Here is a 23,981-nt window from a genome sequence, read left to right on the forward strand (position 1 = left end):
CTAGAATATAAGACAAGGTGTTAGCAGAGTTGGTTTCCTCTGAGGCCTCTCTCTTTGGCTTGTAGGTGGTTGTCCCCATGTTCACATGGTGTTCTCCCTCTACACATATTGTTAAGGGAAAACATTTTGTAATTTTTGTTGATGAGCATTTGGATTGATTCCATATCTTTGCTGTTTATAAATAGTGCTGCAATGAACATATATATGCATGTATCTTTATAATAGAACGGTTGATATTCCTTTGGGTATATACCTAGTAATGGAATTGCTGGGTCAAATGGTATTTCTGGTTCTATGTCTTTGAGAAATCACCACAATGTCTTCCATAATGTTTGGTCTAATTTACATTCCTACCAACAGTGTAAAACTGTTTTTATTTCTCTACAGCCTTACCAGCAACTGTTGTTTCTTGACTTTTTTATTAATCACCATTCTGACTTGTGTGAGATGGTATCTCATTTTGGTTTTGATTTGTATTTCTTTAATGGTCAGTGATGTTGAACTTTTTTCATATGTTTGTTGGCTGCACTTCTTTTGAGAAGTACCTGTTCATGTCTTTGCCCACTTTTTAATGGGGTTGTTTATTTCTTGTAAATTGAAGTTCCTTGTAGACTCTAGATATTAGACCTTTTTCAGTTGGATAGATTGAAATAAAAAGGAACAAGATAATCTCCTTTCCAGGGACATGGATGGAGCTGGAAGGCATTATCCTCAGCAAACTAACACAGGAACAGAAAACCAAATACCACATATTCTCACTTATAAGGGGGAGCTGAACAATAAGAACACATGGACACAGGGAGAGGAACAACACACTGGGGCCTGTCATTAAGGTTGGGGGAAGGGAAACCACCAGGAAAAGTAGCTGATGCATGCTTGGCTGAATACGTAGGTGATGGGTTAATAGGTGCAGCAAACCACCGTGGCACATGTTTACCTATGTAACAAACCTGCACATCTTGCACATGTACCCCAGAACATAAAATAAAAAACAAAAGTTCACATCTTCAAATTGTAAAACACAGAACACAAAGCAAGTATACTTCATGTATTACAAAAAAATGAGAAATGTAATAATAATAATAATAATAGTTGTTAAAGCACAGTGAGGAGGACGTTATTCAGGACCATTGCAATATGAATAGGTAACCACCACAATGAGATTTTTGGGTGTGGGAGAAAGATTGGGCTTAACTCCAAGCACAGCATGGGAAAATGGGAATTTATTTATACCCAAGGAGCAGGGTGAGGTCCTGAGTGGAAACTTACTAAAAAGAAACATCAGGGTTGAGGAGGATTTCAGCTAAACCAACTTCACACGATTCTTGCTACAGACAGACCAACATGGTTTATTACCTGTGTGTGGGACAGTGGAGGATGAGGAACTTGATTACATATCACGGTTGATCAGCTGGTGGAGAGGAGTTCTTGCTAAACTCATTCACAGAGTTTTTGGCTGAAGCTGGATTTTACAAGGAGGTGCACAGATGGGCCTAGAAGAACGTTCCAGAGCCTGACTGAAGTTTGGTCAAGCTAGAATCTTTGTCAATATCTGTACAAAATTCCTCTTCTTACAAAGACATAAATCATATTTGATTAGGACCTACCTTACTGACTTCATTTTAACTTAGTAATCTCTTTAAGTTTCTAAACACAGTTACATTTTTAGGTACTGGCTATTTCTAAACACAGTCATATTCTTAGGTACTGGGTATTAGGACTTCAGCATGAATTTTGGTGTAACACATGTCAGTCTGTAATAATCACATTAAAAATCTTGGAGATCAATCCATACAAAAACATAAAGGCTGTTTCATTTTATTTCATCATTGGACTGTATTTCCTTCTCCTTCTCTCTTAGTCCCCACCCCCCACAACTTTGAATAATAACTAGTGCTTTTGTAAAGGATTGTGTGTTCATTGTAAAAATTGCAAACAAGTGCAAAGAAGAAAATAAAAGGTTCATTATTATTTCTTGGAGCTAATATTTTAGACATTTTGGTGAATATTCTTTCAGTGATCCCTCTGTCTAAAAACATATATAGATGTATATGTTCATGACTACACATAAATGAGTATATGGATGTGCCTGTGCATTTACCAAAACTGGGACTGTACCATTCATGTTTCCCTGTAATCATTGTTCACTAAACAATATACGGGGATTGTCTTCTTCAAGAAATATATTAATAGATCTATATTATGATTAACAATGGTTACCTACTATTTAGTTGTATAGATGTTCAGTTAATCACCTAACTAGTCATTACATTTGCTTATATTATTTCCATTATAGTCAAGATTTACATGAATATGTAGGCATATGCATCTTTGCACACTTGTATGATAATTTCCATGGAGTAAATTCTTGGAAGTAAGAACACAAAGTTGGTAGCCACTTTACACTTTAATATATACAATAATTCTAAGCTATCTTCCAAATAGTTCATCCTAATTTATATACTCACCACAAAAATAAAAAAAAAGAAAACATGAGTTATTGTATACTACACTGTCACTAATAATATTAGACTGTATTATCTAGCATTCTTTTAAAATAAAATCAGTCTTTATTTGCATTTACAAGTAAAAGCATCTTTTCTCCCCAAATTTTATTTACAACATACAACAAAGTTTGAATTCATTTTACAGTGAGCACTCATAGGCACACCATCTTGATTCTACCATTAACATTTTACTATATAACAGTATAGCTAACCTTCTATCTGTACCTTTATTGAAGCATTTAATTCATCTTTAAAATGCATTTTAAAGAAATTTGCAGGCATCGGTACTCTTCACCCTAAATGCAGTTGACCATTGAACAACAAAGGTTTGAAATGTTTGAAATGTGCAGGTCGACTTATATGTGGATTTTTTTCAATAAATGTATTGTATTTTTTTGGAGATTTGTGACATTTGGAAATATTCAGATGAATCACATAGACTAGAGATAAAAAAATTAAGAAAATTGTATGTCATAAAGACATAACATAAACAAAACTATAAAATACAAAAAGTTAAAATTTATAAAAACTGACACAAACACACACCATACATGGTGCCATTTGCAGTTGAGAAAAATATAAACAAATGTAAAGACAGTATTAAGCCACATAAAATTAACTATAGTACATACTTGACTCAGCTGGGAGACCAGGGGTCATGGGAGTGTCTGGGGGTGGGGGGTGGAACCCCTATACAGTGGCCCTACAGGGAATTCCCCAACAAAAATTAATTTTTAAAAAGATTCATCCAGGAAATGCATATAAGGTCTGGTCACCTGGCGTTTTGAGCCCTCTAACAGGCCATAGACCTCTGGAGAGAGAACTGAAACCATAAAATGCTGAAAATGACTCAGTGGTAATACACTGTGTAGTCCTGCCCACAAGCAGCACACATCAATTCACCACACAAAAACCCTAAGCCACAGCCCAGTTCCTCCTTTTAAGAAGAAGGAGAGAAACAAATAATATAAGAATGAGGAGAAAAATAAGGAGAATAACCCCCTTTCAAGCACTCCATAGATTTTATGGCACCTCCACCTGCTAGAGTTTATGTGAAATGGAAGTAATCTTATATTTGTGCACATTTATATTAATGAAAAAGAGCCCTAAGGTCAACCTGCAAATATAGAGTTCCTAAGTTTTCTTTTTTCTCTATTTTCCTTTCTGCTAGATTTAAATCTGCTGTTATTTTTCTTTTCTTTTCCCTTCTTTTTTGACACAGAGTCTCACTCTGTCACCCAGGCTGGAATGCAGTGGCACAATCTTGATTCACTGCAACCCCTGCCGGCTGGGTTCAAGCAATTCTCCTGCCTCAGCTTCCCGAGTGGCTGGGATTACAGGTACACACCACCACACCTGGCTACTTTTTGTATTTTTAGTAGAGACAGGGTTTCCCCCTATCAGCCAGGATAGTCTCGATCTGACCTAATGATCCACCCGCCTCAGCATCCCAAAGTCTGTGATTACAGGCATGAGCCACTGCGCCCAGCCCTCCTAATAGCTTTGTCCTTTACATCTAAGGCACCTTACCCCAGCGTCCCCTTTTCTAATAGCCTTCTTTTGAGAAGTTGCTCATATCCTTCGCCCACTTTTTGATGGGGTTGTTGGTTTTTTTCTTGTAAATTTGTTTAAGTTCATTGTAGATTCTGGATATTAGCCTTTTGTCAGATGAGTAGATTGCAAACATTTTCCCCCACTCCTTTGGTTGCCAGTTCATGCTAATGATAGTTTCTTTTGCTGTGCAGAGCTCTTTAGTTTAGCTAGATCCCATTTGTCTCCTTTGGCTTTTGTTGCCATTGCTTTTGGGGTGTTAGTCATGAAGTCCTTGCCCCTGCCTATGTCCTGAATGGTATTGCCTAGGTTGTCTTTTAGGGTTTTTATGGTGTTACATCTTATGTTTAAGTCTTTAATCCATCTGGAGTTAATTTTTGTATAAGGTATGAGGAAGGGACCAGTTTCTGCTTTCTGCACATGATTAGCCAGTTTCCCCAACACCGTTTATTGAACAGGGAATCCTTTCCCCATTGCTTGCTTTTGTCAGGTTTGTCAAGGATCAGATGGTTGTAGATGTGTGGCATTATTTCTGAGGCCTCTGTTCTGTTCCATTGGTCTATGTATCTGTTTTGGTACCAGTACCATGCTGTTTTGCAGCCTTGTAGTGTAGTTTAATGTCCGGCAGTGTGATGCCTCCAACATTTTTTTTTTTTTTTTTTTTTTTGCTTAGGATTGTCTTGGCTGTGCAAGCTCTTTTTTGGTTGTATATGAAGCTTAAGGTATTTTTTTTCCCAATTCTGTGAAGAAAGCCGATGGTAGCTTGATGGGGATAGCACGGAATCTGTAAATTACTTTCGGCAGTATGGCCATTTTCACCATAATGATTCTTCCTAACCATGAGCGTGGAATGTTTTTCCAGCTATTTGTCTCCTCTCTTATTTCATTGAGCAGTGGTTTGTAATTCTCCTTGAAGAGGTCCTTCACATCCATTGTTAGTTGTATTTCTAGGTATTTTTTATTCTCTTTGTAGCATTTGTGAATGGGAGTTCACTCATGATTTGAGTCTCTGTCTATTACTGGTGTATAGTTATGCTTGTGAGTTTTGCACATTGATTTTGTATCCTGAGACTTTGCTGAAGTTGCTTAACAGCTGAAGGAGAGTTTGGTCTGAGATGATAGGGTCTTCTAAACCTGCAATCATGTCGTCTACAAATAGAGACAACTTGACTTCCTCTTTTCCTAATTGAATAACCGTTCTTTCTTTTTGTTGCCTGATTGCCCTGGCCAGAACTTCCAATGCTATGTTGAATAGGAGTGGTGAGAGAGGACATCTTTGTCTTGTGCCAGTTTTCAAAGGGAATGCTTCCAGTTTTTGCTCATTCAGTGTGATATTGGCTGTGGGTTTGTCATAAATAGCTCTTACTATTTTGAGATACATTCCATTGATACCTAGTTTATTGAGACTTTTTAGCATAAAAGTCTGTTGAATTTTATCGAAGGCCTTCTCTGCAACTATTGAGATAATCATGTGGTTTTTGTCATTGGTTTTGTTTATGTGGTAGATTACATTTATAAATTTGTGTATGTTGAACCAGCTTTGCATCCCAGGGATGAAGATGACATGATTGGGATGAATAAGCTTTTTGATGTCCTGTTGGATTTAGTTTGCCAGTATTTTATTGAGGATTTTTGCAACAATGTTCATCATGAATATTGGCCTGAAAGTCTCTTGTTTAGTTGTGTCTCTGCCAGGTTTTGGTATCAGGACGATATCAGTGTTATAAAATTAGCTAGGGAGGATTCCCTCTTTTTGTATTGTCTGGAATAGTTTCAGAAGGAATGGTACCTCTTTCTACCTCTGGTAGAAATATGAATTCATCTGGTCCTGGACTTTTGTTGTTTTGTAGGCCGTTAATTGCTGCCTCAACTTCAGACCTTCTTATTGGTCTATTCAGGGATTCAACAATAACCTGCAATATCAAGTGTTTTAAACCTTTGATGTTTGACACATTTTGCAAAATCATATCATACATTATGTCTTTTTCCTACCTAATTAATTCTTTAAGATATTAGGTTCCCTAATGCCCCAAAATGACATAATTTGGCTTATTTGGTATACAAATTATACAGGAAGGATTGTCAAATATGAAATGGTGCTTGGTTTTCTTTGGGTTGTAGTTGTATAACTATGTTATTGGCATGTGTTCCAAAATCGTGGGAAACTCCTATAATTCTGATACGACTTAGTATAAATTATCAGTAACAGTTATACTTGTTATCTTAAATTATCGTGTGCCACAGAGGTAAGTAATTTCCTTGTCAATTGTGTTTTTCACTGTGGCTGCCCTAAAACTTTTTGTCATCCTTGGACAACTGTTGTTTTGTTTTGGTCCTCTTTAGAAGGTGATTCTACTGCTACTACTGAAAACCTTGGTTTTTGTACTACATTTACTCTTTCCCTGAAGGCAGAAGAATCAAGGCAGATATAGAAGGAGCATGTAGGTATCTTCCATTACTCAGGATGGTTCAGCTGGATGTAGATATTAAGAACTAGTCAGTGTTAAATGGCTATTTTTAAAATTTCAATAGGTTCTCTGGGAACAGATGGTGCTTGGTTACATGAATAAGTTCTTTAGTGGTGATCTGTGAGATTTTGGTCCCTAACAGCCAAGCAGTGTACACTATACTTAATGTGTAGTCTTTTATTCCTCACGCCCCTCCCACCCTTTCCCTGGACTCCCCAAAGCCCATTGTATCATTCCTATGCCGTTACATCCTCATGGCTTAGCTCCCAACTATGAGTGAGAACGTATGATGTTTGGTTTTCCATTCCTAAGTACTTCATTTAGAATAATGGTCTCCAATTGTATCCAATGCCCCAGAGTCTTTGACCTAACTTTATATTATGCCTATATTTTCTTTCTTTCCATGGAGAATTGGAGAATTATAATTCTCAAAGACATAACAATTGGTAGATTTAGATTATTCCACAATTACTTTATTCCACGTCACACACGTAGTGGTCATAGCAGAATATTATTTTTTATTTCAGGATTTTAAAAAAGTATACTTTTTAGTATTTTCCTGCTTTGGTTTTCTTCATATGTGGTTTCTCTTAATCATATATAGGATCTTCATGGCTTACTTTCAATATTCATTACTTTCTCTCAGTCCTTTATATCTATTTATTTATTGTGCATTTTAAGAAGTCTCATTTTCACCTCTGTTTTTATTAAGGCATTATCTGTTGTGTTGAGTCACTGTTGTGGTTCTTATTGTTTAGTCTTTATTTCTAAAATGAGCTTCTTTATTTCTAATTCTTTTCTGAATTGTTGCCTTGTTTTGAGTTTTTCCGATTCCAAATTGTGGTGTTCTTTCATGCTTTGTGTTACTTAATTTAAGACTCTATTCTGTAGACATGTCTTTTCGGCATGCTTTCATTGTTTATAGGAAAATTATCCTGTTCTTTATTCTCTTTTCTTTTAATAACTTTGTATGGGATTTGACCTCACTACCTTCCTGTTGCTTAATTCATTTTTTCCAAACGTTTAGAAGGAGGAATGACACAGGGTCATTTTTCTACTTTAAGAGTGCTCTGTTTTCTGTTTTGATTTGTTTTTTAGAGAGTCAAAAAAAATTTGTAGCTTGCTTTTTGAACTGCTTTATTTTCTTCCTGTGTTTTAATAAACTTTTCTTTTCTTCATCTTTATTATTACTATTCTTTTCTATTTTTATGCCACTCCCAGCAATTTGTATACATTGTTGGCTCCCTGGAAGGAAGCCATGGTGGCTTAATTTTGAAAATGTATTCTCCAGCCTCTCCAGTTCTTACAGCAGGCTCTTGGGATTATCTGCTAATAGAGCAGGGCATCCCTCCCAGTTGGCTCACTGTGTGCTGCAGTGAGTTCCTGTTAGCTATTTTGAGGGTTCTCTTGTTCTCAGCCCTGTCAGATGTCCCATTGCAGTCCTCTACTTCCTCTTGCACAGAAGTTGATGTATGCAGAACAGTAAGTATGCCTGTTGGTAGTTTGTCCTCATCTGCTTGTATGCTGTGCTCTGTGACACATTTCATACCTGTTTTATTTTTATTTTTTTTTGTAAAAGTTCTTGATTTTGTAATATTGGTACCCTATTTATTCAGATGTGAGTATTTGGAAAGATTGAAAAACTATCTTGCTGCCACCACCATCTTCTCAAAATGAACAGTGAACTACTGAATCGTATTAAGAACATAAAAGTTTTCTAAAACATATCATTTCTTTCAATACATTGCTTTCCAAGGGAGAAAGTTTTTTGATTCTTCAGAGTTGTGTTTCCTTTTCACTGTAGAGTTAAAAAATATGGTAGCTTGCTTGTTGAACTCTGCATCCCCCTTCCACATTTATATAAGCCTTTTCTTGCATATAAACAATACCTTTGCATCGGCCTTGTGATTTTTGCTCTGTTTCCCTTCCTTCCTTCCTCTCTTAAAACAAAACAAAAGTTTAAAAAAAATCGTTTGTGCGTTTTGTAGCAGATGGTGGCTGATCTCCACCTCCATCCCTCACATCCTCACTTTGCTGCCCACTTCCTAATTTTCAGTTGCTGGCACCTGCATTTCTTTGCCTGTGAGCTTTCTCTGACTACCAGAGCCTGCTTTACTTGCCTGAGTATCAGGCTGAAGTGCTAATGCTCCCCTTGGAATTGGTCTTCAACTAATGACTGATGAGAGGAGAGGTATGCGGCAGTCAGAATAAAGGCCCACCCAAAGATGTCCACAACCTAATCTCCATAATCTGAATGAGTTGCCTCAAATGGCAAAGATACTTTCCAGATGTGATTAAGTGATGATCTTGAGATGGAAGCTTATGATAAATACAAAATTTCTTCAATCCAAACTCTAAGAATTTGAGCACGTGCCTACATTAGCCTCTCACCAAACTCATCTGAAGTTCCATTTTAGACTGGGTTCCCCAAGAAACAACCCCCAATTCAAGGACTCGAGTGCAAGTAGTTCTTCTGGAGATGTTTCTGACATAATAGGAGAGTGAAAAGGTTAGACGGGAAAGAGAAGGAAGCCACTAATTGGTCTGTTTCTTAGCTGTAGATTACCATTGGTGGATAAGGCACTTAATCCCCACTTCCAGGACTCTGAGAGGCAACATTAAACAAAGACTTCAGTTATCCCACCCAAGGACGGAGGATTTTCCAGATAGGCTTAATCCTATCCTATGGATTCTTTTTTAAAAGTGGAAGAAGGAGGACATAGTCAGAAATTTAAAGACACTATGATGCTGGCTTTGAACATAGAGTAAGGGGACACCCCTTCTATTTGCAAAGGAAGGCAAATGGCCTCTAAAAGCTGAAGAGGAAGAGACAAAGAAACAGATTCTCCCCTGAAGCCTTCAGATGCAGTTCTGCTGTCACCTTGAATTCAGCCCAGTATGACCCATTTTGGACTTCTGACTTCCAGAACTGTTTTGTAATAAGTTTGTGTTAAGCCATCACATTTGTGGTAGTTTGTTAAAGGAACACTAAGAAACGAATAAAATGCATAAATGTGCCAACTCCCTCAACTCTTGACTGGGATAACTGAAGCCTGTGTTCAGTGTTGGCTCTCAGAGTCCGAGAGATGGGGAGATTAAGAGCCTCATCCACCAATGGTAATCTGCAACTAGCAAACAAACCAAATAATAGCTTCCTTCTTTTTCCTGTCTTTTTCACTCCCATAATATGTAAGGAACACCTCCAAATAAAATATTTGCACTCAAGTCATTGAATTGGGGTTGCTTCTTGGGGAACCCAGTCTGAAACAGAACTCAAGATGAGTTTGGTGAGAGGCTGATGTACGCACGTGCTCAAATTCTTCAAATTTGGATTGAGGAAGAAAAGTTTTACTAAATTCAAGATGCAGTAATACAGGGGCAGGTGGGAAGTGGGATGGAAGACTGAAACTCAGGTGGTCATAAAACATAGTCTCTATCTTTGTTTCAAAGCTTTTTAAAATAAGCGATTGTGTGTGTGGTGGTGGTGGTGGTGCAGGGAGCGTAAGACTGTGGAGTTCAGATTTCTGCTTCATGAATCTCCAGAAATGAATCTTAGGGCCTTCACTGCCACCAAGCACTATCAATCAATCAGGGGAGGAACTTTGAGGTAGATACAGTAGGTTGGCTCACTTTGCACAAGGGTTTCCCAACCTTGCACCATTGAAATTTTGGACTGGGTAATTTGTTGGGGTGAGCTCTCTCCTGTGCATTTTAAGATGTCTATACTTTGGGAGGCCGAGGTGGGTGGATCATGAGGTCAAGAGATTGAGACCATCCCGGTCAACATGGTGAAACCCTGTCTTTACTAATATTACAAAAAATTAGCTGGGCATGGTGGTGTGTGCCTGTAATCCCAGCTACTCAGGAGGCAGAGGTTGCGGTGAACTGAGATCGTGCCATGGCACTCCAGCCTGGGTAACAAGAGCGAACTCTGTCTCAAAAAAAAAGAACAAGATGTCTAGAAACATGGCCTCTACCTACTAGATGTTGATAGGAACCCCCACACCAACTGTGATAAGCAAAAATGTCTCCAAACATTGTCAAATTTTCCTGAGGGCAAAACCACCCTTGTTTGACAGCCTCTCAAACTCCAACTCCTTTTTAACTTCAAATCTTGTGGGACCCTGGAAGTAGGCAAGTTAAGGATCACATTCCCCAGCCTCCCTTGCAATTGGGATTCTGCATGTGACAGCTTTTGACAACACAACACAGCTGGGTAAGACTTAGAACATGGTGTGGACATCATGAGGCATGTGACTTTTCTGATAGCACTGTCATGGAGGTAATTTTTTCCAGAACAGTATGGGTGAAGGTTTAGTCTCTGACTTTACAGGAATTAAGCACAGAGGCAGCAGCATGACTTTTGCTAATGCAACTCTGTTGGATAGTTGGACATTTCTGTTTGCTGTATTACTTCTCACTATATAGCATCTAAGTTTATTTCCTGACACTTCAAGAAATTTAAAATGACTCCTTTCTTGTTAAACTAGTTAGAGACTATGATATGAACTAGTTATTTTTACCAGGACTCTGTACAGAATATATCATAATCTAAATTGTGGCTTTGGTTTCATGGAGGAAGTAGGGAGAAAGACACTGAGAGTTTGAATTTTCAGCCTGGAAAGCTAGTGAACCTAGTTATGTGGTGGTAAACAATTCTTACATGGCAGAACCCATGCTGACTAAGTCTGTAACATTAGCCAAAACATTAGAACAAAGATGCAGATCAACTCAAACTAGAGGGAGAAGGAATCGCACTTGGCTAAGACAGGCTATGGGCCTGTGGTCTGCAATCTAAGTAGGCTGACCCTTCAGTAATTTGGTTTCTTGCAGTTAAAAATTCAACTATGGTATTTTCTCAATGAGTTGAAAAGCATATGTCTCCCTTAAACATGTACACAGATGATTACAGAAGCACATTCATTATTGTCAAAATCTGGAAGCAACCAAGATGTCCTTCAGTAGGTAAGTGAGTAAACTATGGTACATCCAGACAATGGAATGTTATTAAGCACGAAAGAGAAATGAGCTACCAAGCCATGAAAAGGTACGAAGGAAACTGAAATGCACATTACTAAGTGAAAGAAGTCAACCTGAAGAGGCTACATTGATTCCAACTATATGACACTCTGGGAAAGCAATACCATGGAAACAGTGGTTGTCACGTGTTAGGGCGGAGGGAGGATGACAAAACAGAGCATAAAGGATTTGCAGGGCAGTGAAACTGTTCTTTATGATACTGTAACTGGATAAATGTCATTTTACGTATTATCCATAGAATATACATCAAGAGTGAGGCCTAATGGTAACGTGGATTTGGGGTGATGCTGATGTGTCAACATAGATTCATCTATTGTAATAAATGTATTACTCTGGTGCCAGTGTTTTGTTTTGTCATGTTTTGTTTTGTTTGAGATGGAGTCTTGCTCCTGTCACTAAGGCTGGAGTAGAGGGGCTCACTGCAACCTTCACCACCCATGTTCAAGTGATTGTCTTGCCTCAGCCTCCCGAGTGGCTGGGATTACAGGCAAGCACCACCACACCCAGCTAATTTTTGTATTTTTAGTAGACATGGGATTTCGCCATGTTGCCAAGGCTGGTCTTGAACTCGTGACCTCAGGTGATACACCCACCTCAGCCTCCCAAAGTGCTAGAATTACAGGCATAAGTCACCGCGCCCGGCCTTTGGTGCCATTGTTGATGGTGAAGGATGCTGTGCATGTGTAGGGGCAGGGACTATATGAGAACTCTGTAATTACACTCAATTTTGCTGTGAAAGCCACTCTAAAAAATATATTTTTTTATTTTACCAGCTTCTTCTTTACCCCAATTGTAAAACTGTAGCCTTAGAAGGAGATAAGTTTCTGACCCCAAGTTTTATTCCCAAAAAATCCTTTTAAGAGTTCTTTGCCTGACAGGGGGAACTCACTCATAAAGGTAAGATGAGAATTGCCTTTCTACCAAGTCCTGTTTTAAACAGTCTCAGGGTAGCTGTCATTGTAATGGGACTGGAGACTGGGCAGAACATAATGGCTAGTAAGTCTCTTTGGCATGAAAAATCCGTGACTACACAGGTTCTTTAACTGAAGTTATTTGTGCACAAAACTTACTGAATGACAATAGACAGAAATACTACGAGATGTTTGAGAGAACTCTAAGACTATTTTATAATAGACTCTGTTAAACACCAAAACTCAACCTGGACCCTAACTTGCACAAACAGGAAGTAGAATGATGAAGCTGTGCATTCCCCAAAGCCTTCCTCGCCAATACCCATCTCAGCTGTGGTCATCAAGTTAAGAGAGCTCGTGTAGTGCATTCAGATCCTCTCCAGGACTGAAGAATTTGTTTCCTCCAGCTGCTGGGAGTGTTCCTGGCTAAGAGCCTTCAGCGGTCAGTCTTCTATAAAGGATCAAAGCTTCAGACCTCCTTCTGTTTTGCTGAGGCCTTCGCTGAGACTATCACATCCTGATGTCTCCCTTTGCCCTCTGCTGAATTCGGTTTTCTTTTCTGCCTTCACACTTAATGATCCCCAGTGCACACCCTAATAAACTTCCTGCATACTAGGCTCTGCCCCGAGTCTGCTTCCCCTTGAGCTTTACTTTTAAAAACTGGAAAGACCTTTCAGAGAGCAGAGGCTGAGGCTATTGCATGGGCTACTTAAAAAACTTCACCTACTGCTGCAGCAGGGTACCCTGGCTATTGACCAGGCTACCTATGTTTCTTGTATTCCCTTTTCTGAATAGGAACATGTGTGTGTGGGGGTATATGTGTTATTTCTCTAAAAACTGAAAATTAGTCATATTGACATTTTCCCCCTTAGCTTAAAGGAACTTTTTAACAGACTATTGATGCACCATGACCTAGAAAAAAATCTTTGCAGAAACTTACATGACGGTCTTCTTCCATGTGTGTTGGTATAACACGATACCTTAAAAACAGTAATTTCTGTTTGTTCCTTTGTTTTTAAAGACGGGGTCCTGCTCTGTCACCCAGACTAGAGTGCAGTGGCATGATCATAGCTCACTATAAAAACTGGGTAATTTATGAAGAACAGAGGTATATTTCTCACAGTTCTGGAGAGTGGGAGGTCCAAGATCGAGGTTCCAACACATACGGTGTCTGGTGAGGGTCGCTGTCTGCTTCTAGGATGGTGCCTCCTTACTGCCTCCTGACAGCAAGGTGAAAGGGGACAAGAAGGGATGAATGTTGTGTTCTCACATGGTAGAAGAGATGGAAGTGCAGGCAACTCTCTGAAGCCTTTTTTGAAGACAGGATCTTACTCTGTTGCCCAGGCTGGAGTGCCGTGGTGTGATCATAACTCACTGAAGCCTTGAACTTCTGGGCTCAAATAATCCTTCTGCCTTAGTGTCCCAAGTAGCTGGGACTACAGGCACATAACACCATATCCAGCTAAGTTTTGAAGTTTCTTTTAGATAAAGGGGTTTTACTATATTGCCCAGGCTAGTTTTGAACTTCTGGCCTCAAGCGATCTTCCTGACTTGGGCTCACAAAGTTTGGGATTACGGATGTAAGCCACAGCACCCAGCCTGAAGCCTCTTTCATAAGGGCATTAATTCCATTCATGAGGGCAGACCCTCATGACCTAATCAGATTCTAAAAGCCCCTGTCTCGTAATGCCATCACCTTAGGGGTTAAGTTCTGACACAGGAATTTCAAGGAGACACCCACACTCAAACCATAGCAGTCTTTGTCAAAAATGGACTAAATATCATTCAATTAGAATTGATTACTGTTAAATAAAAATGTGAACTATGAATACTATATTCTTTCTTCATGTGGGGAGACCAATTGTTCTAAAAGGAAGGCTTCCTCACTTTATTATGTTTTATTATTTTGCAAATAACACTTTCCTCAACAATCAAAAATTGCCTATGAAACTTTTTAAACACTGTCATGGGAATGTTGGGTGCATGTAACTTGATTTTTAGTTCATAAGACATGGAAGCATGAGATGCTACATAGAGACCTAAGGCCCTTCTGCATGGCTGATCCATCCTTGTAAATGTTTTTGTAATTTGGGTCACCTTTAAGCTACATCATTCCTCTGCTGATCAAAGCTTTATTATGACATTTACTTTAGAGTCCTGATCTCCATGCAACAATGACTCCCATTAGCAAGTAGATATTTTCAACTTGTTCCACCATCATTACATTTGGGTTTATTAATACAGGGCTTCTTGGTTCCAGAATGATTATAGTTGCAATTTACTGATTATTTTGCATATTTCACCTCAGTTAACCAACAAAGCAGATAGGTATTGTTTCTATGTTTTACATAACTGGAAATTGAAATATGGAGCAGATTTGGTTCTCTGGAAGCAAAGATAGATTAGAGATCAACAACTGTGAAAGGAAGAGAGCAGAGGAAGAAATTAAGCTGGGCTGCAAGCCTAATATACCCTTAGCAAACTCAGTTGGGAACTCTGGATCAAGTATTGCCCATCAGCTTCCCATGTCAGGTCAAAATGGCCAGCACTTTTTGCTCCATCACTGGATGCAAGCTGTCATGGGAAAGCATGACATTGGTCAAGGTGTGTCTCAGCTGAGCAGAACTGGGAGAAGTTTACATTGGAGGTACTCTACCTATTGCATCCCCCCCACTTAAGAGCAAATACAGTGTTGAAGGGGGATCTGAGAGGTGCATCTCCATCTCTGTGTCTACTACAGACTCTAGGAACATAGAAAATCTATTAAAAGTCCAATAACTAGTAAGTGACAAAGATTTGATACCATGTTTTATGTGATTCAAAAACTTATGTCCCCTGCCAACTCATAATTGGTTTCTAAATATTCCTTCAAACTAATATATCAAAATCACCTTTGGAGCTTTTTAAAAATAGTGATATCTGGACTTCACCCTGTGAAATTCTGATTCAATGGAAATGGGTAGGATTCAAAAATTCCACCCATTTTATTAAAAGTACTCAGGCTGATTATAAAGTACAGTCATGTATAGAAATCATTTTTAACAATAACATTAATTAAAAAATTACACCAAATAGAAAAATGTTAAAGTTTTTAAATGCTGGACTACATTTACAGTAAAGCTATGGAATGTTTTGGGGGGTAGTTAAAAAAGAGCAGAACCAAGATGCATCTCTTTGGGTTTTCTAACATCAGGGGCAAGACTTTTCCAGGACCCTGCGTCATGTTTTGTGATTGCTGGTTCTCTGATCACCTAGGGGAAAAATATTCCTAGCAGAAAGTATAGCTGCTTCATGATTCTTGAAAGCAACTGAGTCTGTAAGTGAACTAAAAAATTTGCCCTCCAGGTAGTTCCTGAGACGTTTGTAAAAAGAATGTGAAGAAACCAAATTCTCTCTTTTTGTCTTTCAACATAAAACTAATTATAGGTTCATGTTTTTAGAATTGTTTCAATATGTAATGCAATCACTTTTGATAATGTAGTAAATTCTTTAAATTTGCAAATGTAAATGAAAATTATAATTTTTGTTTTAAATAATACATAACTATGATGGGATTACAAAAGTTATAAGCTTAAGGCAAGACTGACTTGTTAATGGGTTAACAAATTTCTGAGTCTGACTACTTTCCATTTTTTCTTTCTAGAACAAAGATAGGAGTGAGAATCTGAGGCAGAGTTTTATCTACAGTGGGACTCTCAGGACTCTAGCTGTGGAGGGATAAAGAAGTAGGCATGCTAATAAAAGCAAGAAAATATATGTATATTTAAATGCATTAGATGCTACATGAGGGTTTTTCCAAATTTTGTCTAATTAGTTTGGACCTTCTAGAATGAAAAAAATATTTAAAATAGTGACATAACAGTTTCAAGCTGAGATAAAGTTAACACGACCTCTCTCTAGTTTGGGACAATATCCTGAGCTTGTGGGCTATGGTTTTGACCTGTGCACCATTTTAAAGGGACAGTAAGCCTTGCTTCAGCTGCCACAGGAAGCTTTTACTCTACTGTGAACATGGGAAAATGAAAGAGCTGTGTAAATACTGCACAAATATTTGCCAGGATGTTTATCCGATTGGTAATGAAAATTCTAAAAGGCTATGTGGAGCCTCTCTGTATTATACTATATTATAGGACCAACACTAAAGTTGAATGTGAGGAAATTGTAATACTGGCTGAATGCGTTCTTTAAAATCAGCAATAGCAACTCATTCATAATTTATCTCCAACTATAGCACATTGTCTATTTGAATCAATAAATATGTGATAACTTTTTTAATTTTATGTACTTAAAACCACTGAAGTTTGGCCTTGGAAAAAAATCATGAGTATCTGAGGAAAAAACTAAAACTTACATAATCTACTTCTGTCAATGACCACAAATGCCACAAATCTAGATCTCTCATTTGGAGTCTCAAATGGCAGGTGAATTTGATTATCTCCTATGACTATAAGCTAAGCTAGTTATTACAAGTGGTTGTGGAGAAAACAGCCCTATGGTGGCCTGTGCCATCTGATCTTGAACTTTTCCATTTCTTCCTTTACGGTTTCTATTCTACTTCATTAAGACAACAACTGTATGATGAATGCTTAAAATGGAAATTTCCTTTCCTTGATATTCAAGATCTCCTTTAGATTAGAACTTTATTTTCTAGAGAGAACGTGTAGCCAATATTAATGATGATCTTGTTCCATTGATATGTATCCACAGATTAAAGACGGCTGCTCTTCCTTTTTCTGTTAAAGAAGTACTTCCTGTCACTCATTTTCTCCATAACCTCAGATAAGTCTTCACTGGTTTAATGACAATAGGCATCCTCATCTTACCGTGACAAGTACAGGAAAGAAAAAGAAACCTAAAATCTTTTACATAAAAAAAGTTTCATAATCACAGACTATTATGAAGGGAAAAGTGTATAGTTACCACTGATAGTTTTAACATAAATTTCCTGACCTGAGTTTGATTAAAATCTCAAAGACTGCAACAATGTAAATTTCTTTAAAGTTTAATTGCTCATTTCACTTTGAGCACAGGAAAAACCTCAAGCTGGGGCAAAAAGGTAGCAGAGCGGAAGGAGAAGTTAAGGACTGAGCTGCTTTGCAGTTCAGTGTTTGAAAGTGAGCAGCCAACCTAACAAGAAGCAAAAACCACAGAGCAGAGAACCACATTGTCTTTCTGTTCACTTCGTTTCACAAAAACATCCAGGCTCTTCCTATGTTTCTCTCTTACCACCTTTCTCTCTCTCTCTCTTCTTCTTTTTTTTTTTAATTTCACAGATGCCACTGGGGTAGGTAAACTGACCCAACTCTGCAGAACTCAGGACGAACAGAAGACTTCTACTTGAGCAGTTTTTCCATCCCTGCTATGTGCAGGAAATGAAGACATTGCCTGCCATGCTCGGAATTGGGAAATTATTTGGGGTCTTCTTCCTAATCCCATATCTGGACATCTGGAGAATCCATGGTAAGGCACCTGCTTAGATTATTTCTGGTTTCATTTCTCAGGGAGGCTTGGAGGCAACAGTTTTCCCTGCTGAGCTTAGTCCGGTGTAATGTTTGTGCTAAGTAGGTAATCATAGATAAAACAAAGCAGTTATGTTTCCTTACCGAAGGCATCGTAGAGCATAAACCAAGTTAGAACATAGTATTCACCTGCCTAAAATGCACGCATTGCATCCATAGCTTGGGTAACTTTCTTAAAAAAACAAGTTGATGGCAAGAAAAGAGAACTGAGTAGATGTTATAAATAGTTAAGTACAAATCTATCACTACTTCTTGTGAAAATGCTCTGGCTGCCCTACTGATGATGAATAGATAGCTCATTCTTTCTAAGCCGAGTTGCAGTGCTTATTTGGTTAGGACAGATGTTGGAGTTACTCTCGGAAAATATTGTTTCTAAATAAAATCTCTATACTTGCTTCAGTAGGGTGTATGCCTTGAGAATACCGATTGAGAAAAGTCACTTGCTACCTTATATTGACATAGGAACCCACGTATCATCAAGAGGGAAAGCCTATGAGTAGCTCTTTAAAAGCTTCTGATTTTTCAGGGTTTATTTATATTTCATTTTTTTGAAACAGTTTTGATTTTGTCACCCAGGCTGGAGTACAGTGGTGTGATCTCGACTCATTGCAACCTCCACCTCCAGGGTTCAAGCTATTCTCCTGCCTCAGCCTCTGGAGTAGCTGGGATTACAGGCACCTGCCACCATGCCCAGCTAATTTTTGTTTTTAGTAGAGACGGGGTTTCACCATGTTGGGCAGGCTGGTCTCGAACTCCTGACCCCAAGTGATCCACCTGCCTCAGGCTCCCAAAGTGCTGGGAGCATAGGCGTAAGCCACCACACCCAGCAATTTTTCAGGTTTTAAATATTCTGTCTTATTATACCCACAAGCACACATTTATGTTTGTGTACTGAAATTTTAAATTAGAAAATATGGTCACTGAGGTTCTATGGAAAGTCTATCTGTAATTTGAAAATGCATAGTTTGGAATTTGTCTCTATGATGCCAGGACGCCACACAACCAAGTGCAAAGTAAAAAAAATCCTTAGCTACCCAAGCAGTTTTATGTTTGCAAGTATCTAGTATTAAGTCATCTAGGTGCTTAGATGATTAGCTGAATTTTTCACCTTCCATCAGATGCCGGTAGTCACATAGCTACAACTGGAGTCAAATTATTAAATAGAATTCATCCCCATTTGAAGGATACATAAACTACTCTCTGAAATTAAGACCAATGAGTTTCAGGACTAAACTGCCCTAAGGGTGGAGTATGACATTTATTAATGTGCAACCTGGTGTTTGCAAAAGTGAACTTGGATGTCAGAACTGGGTTAATTTCCTTCCCACTTACTGCATGGTCTTGATTTAGTCTCTTCTCTCATCTTTAGTTTCCTCACTTGTACAATTGAGATAATAATTGTACCTAAATGATGGGGCCACTATGAAGACTGCAAATGTAATAGTATGGGTAAAGTGCCTAGCATAGTAAGTGTATATATTTAGAGCTCAAAAAATGTTAGTGGTATTTTTTCCTATATTATTTTCACCAAGCAACCTCCATGTAATTAAATAAGAAGTATATTTTAACATTATTATTAGAAATATTTGAGTTTTTAAAGTTAAAAATAAATAAGTAGAATATATTTTACAATATATTTAGCCCAAAATATAATGAATCAAATTATTCAGAAAACCAAATGCAGCCAGGAGCCGTGGCTCACACCTGTAATCCCAGCACTTTGGGAGGCTAAGACACGTGCATCACCTGAGTTCAAGAGTTTAAGACCAGACTGGCCAACATGGTGAAACCCCGTCTCTAATAAAAATACAAAAATTACCTGGGTGTGGTGGGGGATGCCTGTAATCCTAGCTACTCAGGAGGCCAAGGCAGGAGAATAGCTTGAACCCAGGCAAGAGGTGAGGCTTCAGTGACTCAAGATCACACCACTGCACTCAAAAAGAAAGAAAGAGAGACGAAAGAAGAAAGAAAGAAAGAAAGAAAGAAAGAAAGAAAGAAAGAAAGAAAGAAAGAAAGAAAGAAAGAAAGAAAAGGAAGGAAGGAAGGAAGGAAGGAAGGAAGGAAGGAAGGAAGGAAGAGAGAAAGACAGACTTGAATGAAGTGCTGGTCAGATAGCTTATATACCAGTTGATATAATGGATTGCAGCATCAGTTGCATTAAATTGGGGCTATAGGTTGAGAGAAGAAACATTTGGTGAAATTTGTTCTTCCAGGCAGAGCTGATGGCTCCATTTCTTAAAACCGCATTAATTACTTTCTATCTTGGGGATTTCCTGAGATTTACTTAATTACTGAGTTCTTTACAGTAACACATTTTCAAAGTGTTTAAAGGTAATCTTTGAAGATTTTCCTCCTACTTCAAAGCAATGTGAGACCCGTGTCCTTGTTCCTAGGAGTAAGGCTGCATCTATAATAAGGCTGGAAAAAATGTGATGTTCTTTACAAACTACCTGTTTAAGGTCCTCCTTTATTATGAAAGTATGCTTGCTTATTTTCGTGTTTCTCCAAAACATTAGAGAAACTTGCCCCGAGTGTGTGGCATAGAATTTCTGTCCTGCTAGAAGTAATAAAATGTCAACACCTTCCCTTCATGGGCAGATCATACTGGCAAGAACTAGACTGCAAGTGGAAGTGTCCTGTCCATTGCCTGGCCTGTCATCCTGGACCATTTGTCTGAGGCTGCCCTAGACCCTAGTTCAGTTGAGGATAACCAAGGATTCTACCTTTAGGCAGGCAGGAACACTGCAGTTATTGTCTGGGTATCGCCTAGCAGAATGTATGATCCAAAATAAAGGCAGTTAGAACTCTTTGATTGATTACTGGTTATTGTGATTTTTTAAAAAGCAATCTTAGTCTGGTTCAGTAAGGGAAGAACACCTGTATTCTGGCTCTTTCCAGAATACAGTGGTTAGAGCTATGTCTCCATTTTGGTCTGGCCTGTGTCATTTTTTCCTTTTATTATGATGGTCCAATATGGTCCATGGATCAGCTTTCAAATACCATATTCCACAGACCATGCAGATTTTTTTGCTCTACCACAAACTGGCCATATTTTTGGGTCAAAAAAGATACACCGGGACAGATGGTGCTCTGCAATTATCTATCGTTCCTTGAAGTTCAGGCTTTGTAGCACCGTATCTTTATAAAGCATATTTCTATGGCTTCAGCTATTTGTTTCTAACGAAATGTGCGCATGGAGGAATGCTAGAGATAGAGCTGTCTTCTGCCAAGTGCCTATGTATTATTACAAAATGCCTGCCACATATTAAATAAATGTTTAGGAATGCATTCTGTGGTACAAGACTTCTTGAATTAAAGCACGAACAGATTAACCCTGTGGTGATTGCAGCCTGGAATATACTTTCCAATCACAGAGAAGTTCTTTAATTGCTTGTTGCTTCCTCTGTCCTACTATCAAAATTTCCTCTACTGTAAAGTTGAAGTCAAAAGCTGTTTATCTTGCCTCATTGGGACTTTCCTACTTAATTTCCATTATTTGTGAGTTTCATTTTTATGTAGAGCTCAGAATTGAAAAACAAATGTTTACAGGCATTTTTAATCAGGTTCAAAAAATAAAATTAATCATTTTCTGTTTTCCTTGGAGAAGCTGTGTGGTATAGTGGCTAAGATCAGGTACTCTAGAGCCAGACTGACTGGATTAGTATCCGATGTCTGCCATTTAATAGTTTTGTGACTATAAAGTCTCCGGTCCTCAGTTTCCTCATCTAAAAAATGGGAGAATAATCTTATAAGATTGTTGTGACTTTTAGGTGAATTAATTCTGTAAAACACTTAGAATAGTGCATGGTATGTCATGAAGTGATGTGTATATTTAGCTAACTTTTTTTCTTTTAGTCCAACATTTCATTAGCTTAATAGTCTCATTAAAGTTACATTGGGTGACAACTGGGAATCAACCAGAAATAAAACTTTGGAGTTGACAAAAGTCTTCTCTAAATTACTATTGATATTATCATCTACTCTTTTTTTCCTTCATTTCTTCTTTAAAAAAAAAAAGGAAAACAGGATACATGTGCAGAACATGCAAATTTGCTACATAGATATTCAAATGCCACGGTGGTTTGCCGAACCTATTGACCCATCCTGTAATGTTCCTTTCCTCCTCCCCACCCTCAACAGGCTCTGGTTTGTGTTGTTCCCCTCTCTGTATCCATATGTTCTCATTGTTCAGCTCCCATTAATGAGTCAAAACATGCAATGTTTGGTTTTCGGTTCCTATGTTAGTTTGCTGAGAATTATGGCTTCCTGCTTCATCCATGTACCTGCAAAGGACATGATCTCATCCCTTTTTATGACTGCATAATATTCCATGTTGTATATGTACCATATTTTCTTTTTTCAGTGTATCATTGATGGGAATTTGGGTTGGTTCCATGTCTTTGCTACAGTAAATAGTGCTGCAATAAACATACCTGTGCATGTGCCTTTATAGTAGAATGATTTATATTCCTTTGGGTGTATACCCAGTAATGGGATTTGGTATTTGGTATATATTCCTTTGGGTATATACCCAGTACGGGGTAAAATGGTATTTCTGGTTCTAGATCCTTGAGGAATTGCCATCCTGTCTTCCACAATGGTTGAACTAATTTACACTCCCATCAACAGTGTAAAAGCATTCCTAATTCTCCGCAGCCTCACCAGCATCTATTGTTTCCTGACTGATTAAAAATCGTCATTCTGACTGGCGTGAGATGGTATTTCATTGTGGTTTTGATTTGCATTTCTCTGATGATCAGTGATGTTGAGCTTTTATTCTTATGTTTATTGGCCTTCTTTTCAGAAGTGTTGGCTTAGGTCAGGTGCAGTGGCTCATGCCTGTTATCCCAGCACTTTGGGAGGCTGAGGCAGTCAGATCATTTGAAATCAGAAGTTCAAGACCAATCTGGTCAACATGGTGAAACCTTGTCTGTACTAAAAATACAAAAATTAGCTTGGCTTGGTGGTGCACACCTGTAATACCAGCTACTTCAGAGGCAGAGGCAGAATTGCATGATCCCAGGAGATGGACGTTGCAATGAGCCAAGATTGCACCACCACACTCCAGCTGGGTAACAGAGTGAGACTCTGACTCAGAAAAAAAAAAAGAGAGAGAGAAGTGTCTGTTCATATCCTTTTCCCACTTTTCGATGGGGTTGTTTTTTTCTTATAAATTTATTTAAGTTCCTTGTAAATTCTGGATATTAGACCTTTCTTAGATGGATAGATTACAAAAATTTTCTTCCATTCTGTAGGTTGCCTGTTCACTCTGATGATAGTTTCTTTTGCTACGCAGAAGTTCTTCAGTTTAATTAGATCCTATTTGTTGATTTTGGCTTTTGTTGCAATTGCTTTTGGGATTTTTGTCATGAAAACTTTGTGACAAAAACACCAAAAGCATTATCTGTCTTATCCTCAGTCAGCAAGGAATGCTAATAGTGTTTGAGAGTCATGCAGCTAGAGTTGTATTGTGTCAGTGAATTGTATCATATGAGATTTGCTTGACTTTTCTAATACTCTCCATTCTCTTGCCTCACAATAGGCTCAATATTTTGTACCTTTCTGGTATACTGTCATGGTTATGGACCTGATTTACATGTTTATCTCTATGGAAGAAGTGGCTTGTGTACATGTGTCTGTGTGTATGCACACAGAGGTGTCATTTTTAGTATGCACAGAATCTAAACATACATAATTTGAGATTCACTCAGAACAGAGTCCAGGAGAGTGTTATATCAGTCCCAGGAAAACATCAGGTTTAGCTGGCAGAGCTCTTTAATTTCTCTTTTCTGCCTTCTTAACCATGTTCATCTTATAAGAACAACCTGGAATTCACACGCATCACAGATGGCCTATTATCCAGAAGTTGGCTGCAAGGGAGGCTGGGGCATTGAGATTTTTAGCTGGGGGGTTATGGCCCCATTTCATCTTCCTCTATAATATTCAAAGATGGGAATTAATGTTGGAGGACAATTAGCAAATTCT

At 38.3% G+C, this 23,981-nt stretch overlaps 1 protein-coding gene across 2 annotated transcripts in view; it reads left to right on the forward strand.

Annotated features, from left to right (window-relative positions):
* Nucleotides 1-17,580: 17,580 nt before the first annotated feature.
* BTLA (B and T lymphocyte associated) overlaps nt 17,581-23,981 on the forward strand; it is a 34,944-nt gene continuing 28,543 nt past the window's right edge. For both annotated transcript variants that reach the window (XM_035274175.3, XM_035274176.3), the window contains exon 1: nt 17,581-17,937. In XM_035274175.3, the coding sequence (XP_035130066.1) occupies nt 17,850-17,937 (88 nt within the window). In that variant the 5' untranslated portion in view covers nt 17,581-17,849. The remainder of the gene's footprint in view (nt 17,938-23,981) is intronic.

This window comes from Callithrix jacchus, chromosome 15, assembly GCF_049354715.1.
Source record: "Callithrix jacchus isolate 240 chromosome 15, calJac240_pri, whole genome shotgun sequence".
Classification (NCBI taxonomy): domain Eukaryota; kingdom Metazoa; phylum Chordata; class Mammalia; order Primates; family Cebidae; genus Callithrix; species Callithrix jacchus.